This window comes from Symphodus melops (genome assembly GCF_947650265.1).
Source record: "Symphodus melops genome assembly, chromosome: 2".
Lineage (NCBI taxonomy): Eukaryota > Metazoa > Chordata > Actinopteri > Labriformes > Labridae > Symphodus > Symphodus melops.
The window spans coordinates 24376320-24388606 of record NC_136692.1 but is presented as its reverse complement, the minus strand read 5'-3'; the positions used below and the strand labels follow the sequence as shown (position 1 = coordinate 24388606).

The 12287-nt window shown below is 38.9% G+C and overlaps 1 protein-coding gene across 2 annotated transcripts in view; it reads right to left on the bottom strand.

Annotated features, from left to right (window-relative positions):
• Positions 1 to 2092: 2092 nt before the first annotated feature.
• Positions 2093 to 12287, bottom strand: part of ccdc85al (coiled-coil domain containing 85A, like) — a 27245-nt gene continuing 17050 nt past the window's right edge. For both annotated transcript variants that reach the window (XM_079338382.1, XM_079338381.1), the window contains exons 3-4: positions 4783 to 4840; positions 2093 to 3119 (exon numbers count right to left, since the gene is read on the bottom strand). In XM_079338382.1, coding sequence (XP_079194508.1) covers positions 3101 to 3119; positions 4783 to 4840 — 77 coding nt within the window. In that variant the 3' untranslated portion in view covers positions 2093 to 3100. The remainder of the gene's footprint in view (positions 3120 to 4782; positions 4841 to 12287) is intronic.

The following is a 12287-nucleotide window of genomic DNA, read 5'->3' as shown; positions in this document are numbered from 1 at the left end:
AATGGTTTTGAGGGTCCTTGAATTCTGATGAATTTATGCATGAATGACGCCTGAAAGAATCATGAATGAATGCATTTATTCATGATGAAACATCAGTAATGTAAATGCATTAACAGTGTCTTCACATAGTAATGAATGCATCAAATATGGTAATTCATACACTCATACAGTAATTTCGGGATGTTCATGAGGTTCATGCTTTCTTCAGTCAAGTCTTCAGTTTAAGGGACATGAAAAAAACAACCTGCTTAATTTTTAGTGTTGGAGTCATGATTACTTTATCATTACTTCTTCAGCTTCATGAACATCCCTAAATAACTCATGATGACTAAAGACCTTACTTAATGCACTAATGTATGAAGACACTGTTAATACATGTGCATTACTCATGATTCCTTATCGTGACATGCAAATACATGTAAATACACAGTAAATGAAATATAAATCAAATATATCCTTTGTAAATCTCTCTCTGAGTCATGACTGTCGACAAAGAGTGAGAAGCAAAAGTCCTGCTGGCTGTGTTGTTGTTAGGCCGTGTTTACATCAGGTTTACATGAATGGGACATTGTCCTCTCCTCCCACCTATTAAAGCTGTTTTAGTCAAGGACTACTGAATAGGAGAATAACAGCCTGCTCAATAGTTTTTTTGATGTCATGTAAGCGTTTTGAGATCACGGCCATTCTGTATTAATTTACATGCAATGTGAAGCTACAAGCTAATGAAGTGTGCTAACATTAGCCTGCTAACACAACAATGCAGGCCACCAGTAATTGCAGCTCGAGCTTCTACATGCTTAATCATGGTGCATTGCATTTGATAACTCCTTAGTGCTAACAGGAAGGGAGGGGGATTGGAGATGTGTTGCTGGAGGAGAGCAGAGGCTTCAGTATAGCAGCGGTGTCACCAAGCAGATGTTTGTTTTGGTTTAATGCTGGTGCTCAAGGACGAAATCTGGATGAAAAAGTTGCACATTCTTCCTTTAAACATTACAGAAAGGTTTAATACAGTGGTGTCCAAACTTTTTTTCTTGCGGGCCAAAATTGTCGCGTTAGAATCGCTCACGGGCCACAGGTTGATTTTTTTTATAAATATTGGAAGGAACTTTTTGTATTTTGACCTCTTCAAAAAATAATGTAAATACACAATAACTAATTGCAGTGGGAAACTGTTGTGTTCTAATTTTTTGGAAAGAATAGTCAGGCTTCTATAGGTCTCCCTCACTAACATGAAAAAGAAAAAGAGAACGAAATATGCCATCTGATGAGGCCTGGGGCCAAAATCTTCTGATTCTTCGATTGAAGTCAAGGGCCACAAAAAATCCACTCAAGGGCCACAAATGGCCCCCGGGCCGCACTTTGGACACCCCTGGTTTAATACATGATCTGTTAAAGGTAGATGTAGAATTTTTACACCAAAATATCTAAACTAAATCATAACTAAACCTATGTTATATTTTCGTTGTTAAGTACTTACTTTAGTTCAAATATTTCCAATAGTTAGAAAAGCCAGAGAAATCATTAATTTATAGCATTGACGGACCATGTCTTGTCATATACAACATGTTTATTGTTGCCAAGGAAACCCTGGACGTTATGTCAAAGTTATATGCATAAGCAAGCATGACATGCAACTGAAAGCTGCCATACAGATGCTGTGTGTGCTGCTAAAAAAAAGTCATGTAAATAAGATATATCGTTGGTAAACATAGGCTCTTCGTCAGGTCGATTTCGCCAATTTATATTGAGTCATTTGGAGGGAGGGGCAGCCTCAAACTTATCTTTTGGTATTGTCTTGATTGAGAGCCCCCAGGTGGCAGAATTTACATACTATGAGTTCAAGATCATGTTTCTTGTTGCAATTGCTTGACAATTTTACATTTCTGTATTTATTTTTAAGTATTGTAGTATACAGTATTGTAAATTGTGTCTCCCCATTAGTCTGACTACATGTCTGACATCACCTGTGGTTACATGGTCAGCACTCACTCAACTGAGTGACTTCAGCACACAGGAAAAGAAAAGGCTGAACAAGTGAAGCACTTTTACATAAAGAAGTCTGTTTATTATTTGATATATATCATATGCATCTTCATATAATAGATCTAGTACCAGTAAGTCAAAAATAATAATCATATTATATTTATAGATATAGAGATATATAGAAAACTAATCAAATAATCTACCTCTTTACTTGAACTGTAAAAAAGAACATGGAGAAATGATATCGTCTTATCCCCGGCTTCAGTATAGGCGCTTTAAGGGAGCAAAGAAGATCAATCAAAACAGAAAAAGTACACCTGAACATTGCATCTTATAGAACTAGAACTTCTGTCAGCAGCTATAGTCGACCATCTTGGTTTAAGACACAGGAAGAGTTTTTTTTTTTTTTTTTTTTTTTTTTACTTTGCTAGAACATTTTTCACAAATATGTTTTTTGTTTTGTTCACTTGAAATGGCTGAAAAAAGTTGAAGATGATGTTAATGTGATCAGCTGGATTTGGAGATTGCGAGACAGAACATGACATTACACCAGTCTCAATACACACTTGGAAGATGATATCCTCTACTTGGATGAGAGAATTGGAAAAACAGGGAAGGAAAAGGAGGAAGTAGTGTGGGAAAATAAAAAAAATGGTTTCAAATAGCACTGTATATAAAGTTCAACTTATGTGCTTTTCCACCAATGATCTGTAAACAGAGGGCAGCAGCGCAGACAATGCAGACCTCTCTCATCATCTTCTCCAAGTTTCCCTGTCTCTAGGTGCTTGCCTGTAGGTAGCCATGTCATATTTGGCAGGAAGAGATATCCACTCCAGTCCTTTTAGCTGCAACAGTCTGCACATGGTTACCAATGGTACTTCAAGAATACCATGTTCCGTATCCCCCCTTCTCTTGAGCTCCCAATGTGTAGAAATAAAAACATGGAGGCAGGCTGTTTCAGGGCTTTGGACACAGATGATCCCGCAGCAACGGACTAATCTGGAGCCATGGAGGGTGGAGTCCAGGGACCCTCGTGATGCTCAAGGCCGGAGATGCAGCGTGGTTGTACCACTGCGACACCCCCTCCGTTTGAGGAGATTAGCTGCATAAGTTGTGGTCAAGAGGAGGCATCAAAGCTGCGGAGCAATAAAACAAGAAAAACTGTTTTAGACTTAAAAATGAGAAACTGAACCTGAAAATAACCTCAATGCTACATTTTACAGAATATAAATACATAAAGCTTAAAATAATTGGATTCAACTTTAAGAAACTACTGCAACAGTTACGAGAAGGATAAGATAACCCAAGCCAAACCTCTAGTTGTACATTATGTAGAAACTTTATAGACTTTCACTTTTTCAAAAGTAAAGTTCTTCTTATAAGATAGTTACAGAGCCTAGAATGCAAATATTATAAATGTATGTAACATATACACAATTTACAACATTAATACATTGAAAAAGATGGATGGATGAAAAAAAATGGATGGATGGATAAATATATACAGAAGAAATACACTAATAGTTGAAATATTGATTCACACATGGATGGGTATCAATAGGGAAAAGTATTGAAAGATGGATGGATGGATGGATGGATGGATGGATGGATGGATGGATGGATGGATGGATGGATGGATGGATGGATGGATGGATGGATAGATAGATAGATAGATAGATAGATAGATAGATAGATAGATAGATAGATAGATAGATAGATAGATAGATAGATAGATAGATAGATAGATAGATAGATAGATAGATAGATAGATAGATAGATAGATAGATAAATAGATAGATAGATAGATAGATAGATAGATAGATAGATAGATAGATAGATAGATAGATAGATGTTCATCACTGCAGGCCTGTGTGTTGTTTATCAGTGAAGGATTACTGTGTTCCCACCTGTGCTGTATGCACCACAGCAGAGAGTCAGGGGACCTGACTTCAGACTGCACTGTGAGCTTTGTGGCTTGCTTTTAAATCTACTGACATAAAGTACACTTTCTTCTTTCCTAGCTTACCGTAGTCATTTATATTTATTTGTGGGGTAAGTGGAAGTGGGCTGAGAGAGGGACCCTGAAAAGACTCTTGTGGAATATGAAGAAGAAGACACCACAGTTAAATTAAGTCACAACGTATGGTAGTACAATCAGAAGAGTGTTTGAGAATAACTACTGTAAACGTATGTGACTGTGTGTGTGTGTCCGTTTGTGTGACAGGAGTGGTCTACTATCCCTTAGGGGCCGTCATCAAATATTAACAGAGCCATCTTGCCCTCCCACTGGGTATGATTGAAGACATGGGATACACACAGGGACAAGATATAAGAATAGGGTCACCTCTAACTCTGTAGTCCTACAGTAAACCTATTGTGATTACACCTGAGCTAGACCAAGCATGCAAACATATTACTCATCTGGAGCAGGTACACTGGAGTAATACAAGCACTGACCCTGCACCAATACGGGATCATAACAGAATATAAGTCAGAAATAGTGTGTTGATTGCCTAATAATTAGAAATAAAAGGAAAATCAGGAATATTCCAATAGTATAATTATTGTATAATTTATCAAATATCTTTAAAACACTTGAATTGTAAAATATAATAAATGCTTTGCTTAGCTAAGCGGTTACACTGTAAGGTGAAACATACTAATGGGAGCTAATTACAGGATTATGGGCCCTAATGGAAAGAACACAAAGTGACCTTCATTGGCTTTTCTTCTTCCAAAGATTCTCATTAACACAAAGACGGTTTATGAAGAAGAAACAAGATAGACTAGAGATCTTACCTGTCCCATAGCTTGACATTTCTACAGTTGTTGGTGCAGCAGCCGGCTGATATCAAAGCTGTGACAAAAAAAAACAGAAGGAGAGATGACTTTAAATGTGTTTTTCACAAGAGAGTCGCACCGCATGATTTAAAGTTGATGTCTGTTTGTTTAGACAGTCAAAGCAGGAGAAAATTACTCTTGGAAACATGATCATGCTCATTTTACTTTTCCATAATCATCTTATTGCTTTCAGGGCATTTTGTGACAGAAGATACAGTCGTGACATTCTCAAAGAGCATCACCTCCATGGCCCTCACTTTATAATGGGTTGTATCGAGACGCATTTATAACATTTCCACATTCCCTCATCTGTTTCAATTTCTGCTGCAGTGGTGCAGGTGACACCAAGCAGAGACATACATTTTCGCTGTTTGGCTTAATATAAATCATAATGTAAGCACATTTGTGCAAACCATTTTTTTAAGATGCATTTTTGGGCATTCTGGGCCTCTGTTGTAGAACTGGGATAGTGGATGGAGTCGAAAATCAGGGAAAGCGAGAGTGGGGAATGAAATGCATGGATAGAAGCCCCAGGTAAGACTCGGACCCACAGCCTCCAGCTGCTACCAGCACACCAGCATGTGCAAACCTAAAGTTTGTTTACATCCAGTAAAAACCGTTCACTTATTAAGAGCTACAGAGTCAAAACAAATTGACCAATTAGCTACTGCCTGACTACAATTGAGAATGTTGTTCATCTCTAGAAGAAGGACTATGAATAAAGTCCATTTATAGTCACAGCATGTTGCTATTCTCAAACCACCCCCTACATCCCATAAACACTGTCATGCTTGCAACCTAAGGGGGTTGTCAAACCCTCCAATAGCATGTGTGCAATGCTGCTGACTAGTTGACAATGGGTAATTTCTCTCGTTGACCGCCATGGAAGGTAACCTGTTCTAGAGGTTCTATGTTACAACAAAGCAGCGACCTCCTGTCTTGAAAAGTGAAGCTGTACAAACGACTGTAGGTGATAGAGTGTCCACAGCTTGGTATATGTATATATTTATATTTTTTTATTAATACACACTGTAAAGGGGTTGAACCTTATTTTATGACTCATCTGTTTTGGTTATTTAAAGGATAAGGGTTATTCATAATTAGAGTGGCTGATATGACTGACAGCTGGGCGCATGTAGCTGTTTCACCTCTTTGCCTGTTGTTGACCAAAGTTTATTTAAGACAGCATTTCCAATATGGCCACCAACATTTTTTGAGCTTCAAAACTCTGCTTCAGAAACCAATGGGTTATGTCATCCATGTTTTACACTGTTAAAAGTAAACTGCTTCGATATAATTTTTATAATTCGGGCTCCAGTGTCCTTGTGGTAAGTTGCACGTCACGCATGCAGAAAAGGTGTCATCCTTGAAGAAAGCGGAATGGGTTCAAATTTAACATGTGGCCGTTTTCCCACATCATCCCCCCCTCTCTCTAAAAAATACACTAAAAGTTTACAATATTTTAAAATATATATTCATATCTAATTAACCATTTCAAGACACTGTATCTTATCTTCTCTCCTTAACGCAGTGTAACAACTTTCATTTAGCTCCAAGTGTCCCAGCAACACGTTTTTTTTTGCACTGGTCCCTTAAATGCAGTTGTCAAAAACTAAATATATATAAAAAAATAACATATATAGTATATTGAAGACAAGATGCTCAGTCAACTGGACAGTGACTTTGTGTGTATGTGCATATTATCACTTGACAATTTGTAGAGTGGTAATGCTGTCTGTGTTGGTTCCCAAGTCATCCAGGTCATGGTAAATTCAAAGCATGATCCAAAGACAACTGGACTGGTTGAAGATCTTGAAGACGGAGGAAACATCTTTCAGATCTTCAATCACGCCAGTGGCCTTTGGATTGAGCTTCGGATTATGTTAGTTTCAATCGTTTTAGCACACTGTTCAGAGAACTGTTACTGTTACTGATACTCAAATGAAATGCTATTTCACTGGTGAGCACATCTAGTAATAAGCTTTATTTGAGATAAAATCAGACAATACAGATAGTTACTTGATGTGTTAATATCGAGCAATATTATCGGCTAGCCGATTAATCGGTCATCTTTTAGCACCCTTAAAACAAAGTCTATTATGTGACAAGGAATGAGTAGGGAGGGATCATATGATGGCCCTTTAAAATGTCACACAATAATACTTAAATGTTTTAACAAACATATTTTTTACTCTTTCTTGACAAACTTTACCTAAGACTCGTGGACTGATTTATTTACAGGTTTTGCTGTCAAACAAAATAAAGTTGATCTTGAAGCTGAGGGAAAGCACACCACAGCATTTTCATTCATACTCAGGCTCTGAGCACATCTGAACAAAACTTGGTTTGGTGCAAAATTTAACTGCCTTCGCCTTAAGCGATCCAATCTTTAAAAACTGTTATATCTCCTAACCTCTTTTACCCTTCAAAATAATTATTTTATCCTTGCTCCCCTGCTTGATATCTCTCTTTGTCTTTCTCTCTCCACCAACAGTTTCCTCCCCATGAGCCTATAATCATGTTTTCAGCACATTTCCTCTCCTTGGTGCGCTAACATCTCTCATTAAAGATTCATAATGCTCTTGTGACCGCAGAGTTCTGTTAAAGATTCCTGTAGCCACCTTCACTAAGTTCCCCGCCCCTTCCCTCACTCTGTTTATCTTTACATGGGGAGGGGTATGAGGCAGGAGGGCACCGATACTGTATAAGACCCCTTGAAAGAGTCGGGGGTTGCAGCAGTGGGCTGCAGGGTATTTTCATTTGGAGGTCAGGGTGCGTGGATTGGAATTGATTTCACGGCTGACACAAAGCTCATAGTAATGGTTAGAGAGAGGAAAGCACATGATCACATCTTCCTTCCTCTTTACACAAACAAACAAACAAACAACAGACAAAGAGTGCAGGAAGTGGAGCTGCTCGCTGTTTAGATGATGCAGGACTTTTTCTTAACATGCGCTGATAGGTCGACACAAAAGCAGCCTATAAATGACATCCCTGCAGTTTTTGAATGTGATTTTAAATGGATGTATTCATACAGTTAAAAATGTAAAGACAAAACTGGAAAACAAGCTTTGAATTATCCTGGGTAAATGTTCAATGCTTTGTATCACTGTTATCAAGATGTTTGTAAGAAAAACACTTTGTATGATGCTGCTTCTCTATTTCAGTGAAGAGGAAAACACTCTTCCATTTAGATTTTTTTATTATTATTATTTTAGTTTTATCAGCCATTTGGAGAACTTTAGATTACTGTTTTTTATGTTCTCAACAAGGCATCATTTTGCAGCACTCACATGTGTTTACATTATTGAAGAGGTGCATGCTAGCATAGCTAAAGTTAAGTAAAAGTAAAGTATAGCCTGCAAAACTGACCATTAAGGCCTAGCTCACACTGCAGTATAATCAGGCTGATTTGAAGTCCTGTTCCTCCTTCTTGACAATCATTGCTTTTTTTGGACTCGAGGCTTGGACTTTTCCCAGATTATCTTGTAGTGTGAGTGATACAAAGATCTAGTCTTCGCAACCCCGATCTGCTTTGAGATTGACATCACATCCTGACACTTCTGAAGTGTTAGTGGAGTTCTGAAACATTTGACTTGAGAACTTGAGATTCTTAAATAATAATTACCGGGCATACCATACGGTGTGATTAGTTCCAGATGTGTTCCAGATGATTTGATCATAATAAACGTGTCCACAAGGCGCCGTCACCACCCTGCTGAATCAAGGCGTGGGCTCTTTTGTTTCTGAGCTCATTTGAGACTTTTGGGACGTCCTCATCATTTTAAACATTATTGATAAGTTTGACCTCATTGCATTGTATTTGTCAGTCAGGCTGATCTTTAAATCCCAACTAAGATGTTTATGTCACAGAGAAACAACATAAGAAGGAATTCAAATTTAAATACTAGTTCAGTAGTTGGTTCACTCAATACAGGGTTGTAAGGACTTGGCTGCTGAAGCACAAATACAATTAGCTTTCACACGCGCGCGCAGCCTCATGCACATAATACATGATATATCTGATTCCAAACTGCTGTCATGTGATGAGAATCCTACTAACAAATAGTTTGCACATTCCAGAGAATCCCTTTAAAGTGAACTTCATAAACGTCCCCTGGATCTTTCTCTTTCTGAATGCTTCCCAGCAGTTGTGACCTCTTCAAGGAGGAAGTGCAAAAAATATCCAGCACTCCTGGACAGAGTTTGTTGATTTAGTTATTGGCAGGGCGTTAAAACCAAAATTGGATTTGACAGGATGTGAGCGATGTGCGGGGGGAAGAGGTTTCTGTGAGGGTCAGAGCACGAGTATAAAGATAATGTGATTACTCCAGAATAATGTGGGGCCTAAGCTCCCTTAAACTCCACCTCTGAACATCAGGGCTCAAGTGAAAAGCTCTAAATTTCCCCACAAAGAGATGTGTGAGATTGGCCAGGGAGATACTGCTCCCACATGGAATAAATCATTGCTTTGGATGGGGAAACTCCTCCCTCTCCTCAGCCAGACACTGATGACCAATTTGTAATCTCACAGTTCATAAAAGGCATTCAGGGCTGTTTTAAAGTGGCTTTTTGAGATAAAATAATAGTCTGGCTTTGTTTTATTAAAATTGGTGGAATATGTTTGGAATATTATCTAAGGTTGCCTGACTCAGAAATAAAAAAGAAGCTCTGGAAATAATTATATGGCACCTTTATATAACCTATACCGGTAATGAAGTTGTTATTGATGTCTGAATCAAGCCAGTAAACTCATGAAGCTCGTCTCCTGAGCGCCGCTGATCTCTCAATCCTCTTTGATCTGTCGCCCCCCCTTCTCTCCTCTCCTTCTCTCAACTTTCACGATCAATGCAAGGTAATTTCACATGGCCGTTCCCTCAGATCTCCTCAAAATCTGCCACATAAATTATTCAGGCCGGCTGGGCAGGAAAGCCTGTGGAGATGCACGGTAGATCAGTGACCTTCCGTTTAGCTAGCAGTCACTCAGACAATCAGAGAGACAGTCAGTCAGTCAGCGAGGCTGCATGGCAGGAGAGCTACTTGTCTTGACATCCCTAAGGCAGCTGCAGTGCTGTTATGTGCAACTCTAGAGCACAAGGGCAAGTTCTGAATGCATAATGCAGAGATTATGTGTGCCCACAGCACATACAGCAAGTGGAAACACAATGCAGGATGTTTAAGGAGTCAAGTCAGTATTTACTCTGTGGCTAACCGTCTCACAGAAAGAGCCCAGACTTGTAAGGCAGGACTTCATGTCGATACCACTTCAGGTCTGCAGACTGCATCTCTTTAGTGTTTGACTGCAGCACATGCTCAGGGACTAGACTGGTTGTCAGATTGGTAAGCTGTCCATCAGTGCTGGAGAGACCTTTTCTTATTTAAATCAATAAAATTAAACAGAGCATAAAAGTTGTCTGGGATAAAACAAACAGAATCCCAAAGCGCTGTTAACTGTGCCCGATGTTTTCCTTCAAAATGGATGCCAGACGAGAGACCTCTGAACATTATCACGACTGTTGCGTTAAAGGCATAGAGAGGCTAAAAGACTAATTGAGCATTCCTTAACGTAAGAGCCTTCTCTGGCCTTCTCAACTTCCTTCCCTTGCTTCCTTTCATCTGTCTGTGTGTGTGTGTGTGTGTGTGTGTGTGTGTGTGTGTGTGTGTGTGTGTGTGTGTGTGTGTGTGTGTGTGTGTGTGTGTGTGTGTGTGTGTGTGTGTTTATGTGGGCGTGGTTTTCCGGTTGTGGCTCCCTCTTGATTGCTGGTCATTCTGTCCACCTGCACAAACCTTCACACCTGCTCTCCATCAACTCAGCAGTATATATTTTTCCCAGCTCGCCAGCCACTAATTGTCAGTTTGTTGTGTCAGCTACTGTAGAACAAGTCTCAGGATTTTCATAAAGCTTTTGCTGAACTAAAGATTTTCTCACCCTCCTCCCTTCCTGCCTCAACCTGCCTGCTGGATGTAAAGCCACTCCATCAGTCCCGCTCACACCCTGCTCTGGTCAGCCATTTTCAACCTTCACTCTGCAAATCACTGGAATCATCAACCCATCTCCAGTTCCCTGTGTTAAACCCTCATTCCAAATTAACCCCTCTGTTTCTGTGTTGTGAATCTTGGTCATTTTTTACTGGTCAAAACACAATAAACATTCACCTGTTGCTCTCTGGCAGATGCTGAAGTTCACTTTAAGTCAAAGCTTTTCAAATGTTGTTATACAATTGTAAAATAAGAATAAATGCTTCCTATTCCATTTATTCAGTTATTATGAAGAACTTAAAACCAAAAAGACCTAAAAAATGTACCGTCACTTTACTAAATGACGTGTATCATTACTCTCTTCAACTGGTTTTGAATGAGATTGTATCTAATTCTCGTGGCTTCTGGCTGGTAAAAATGTTTGTTTAATGCCTCAGCAGCCATTGGCAGTTGACTCTGTTTCGAGTTTTGAAGGAAAATAAACACATTTTTCCAAATGTAAATCTATACATCATAAGAAACAGGGTGACCCCTCAAAATACTTTGTACATATGATTCTTGCACCATCTGCTTATTGCACTTGTAGTGAGATGCCAAACCACGTTTCATTGCTGTATACTTGTATGTGTGTAAGGACAATAGAGTTTAATCTCATCTCATCTCATTTTGCCCATCTCCCTATAAAAGCATGCTGCTTGTTATACTACCTTCTATAATGGTCTTTTAATAGTCCCTTAAATATATTCTTTATGCAAATACAACGTGTATAACTTCACTTAAATCCTTCTTTTGGTTAATTGAACAAAATATTTATTACTTAAGCTCACATTGTTGTCACATTAGACAATGCATTGTGCAAAAATTCATGATAAGTTTGTAAAATCTATCTCTTAAAGTGCTATAATTAATGCAAAGTGTCTTCTGACCACTGAGTGAGGACTGTAATGCAGTGAGTGATGGCAGCAAGAAAGAACAGGAAAATAACTTAAAGCCTAGGTTTATGTAGTTTGGCTCTCTGTGAGGCTAAAGGAGACTGTGGAGAGATGAGAGCATGAAAGTCACTGAAGTAGAGCTGGATAATTGGTGCCCTGTAGGTTGATCAGGCCTACAAGCGCTGTGTGTGGTTTGTGTGTGTGCGCAGTTGTTTTGCCTCTGTGATTTCAGGGACAGAGCCAGACACACACATTTGTCAAAAGAGAGCGTACACTCATGTAAGCATGTGCAAAACGATGCATTCTGCCATTTGCAATATTACCAGATAGATCTGTAGTCTCACAAAGTCATTCTAATTGGATGATCACTGTTTGTCTTAAACTGAGCTTCTCCCTGTTTTGGCCATGGATATATTAGAAAAAGAGATTTGCCAAAACTTTAAATTAAGGTCAAACTAATTCCCCATTAACTGTTTGCTTATTAGCATGCTAATTAGCAGTATACTGGCTACTAATAGGCCATTAACTAAGAGTTTGCCCTCACTACCCTCC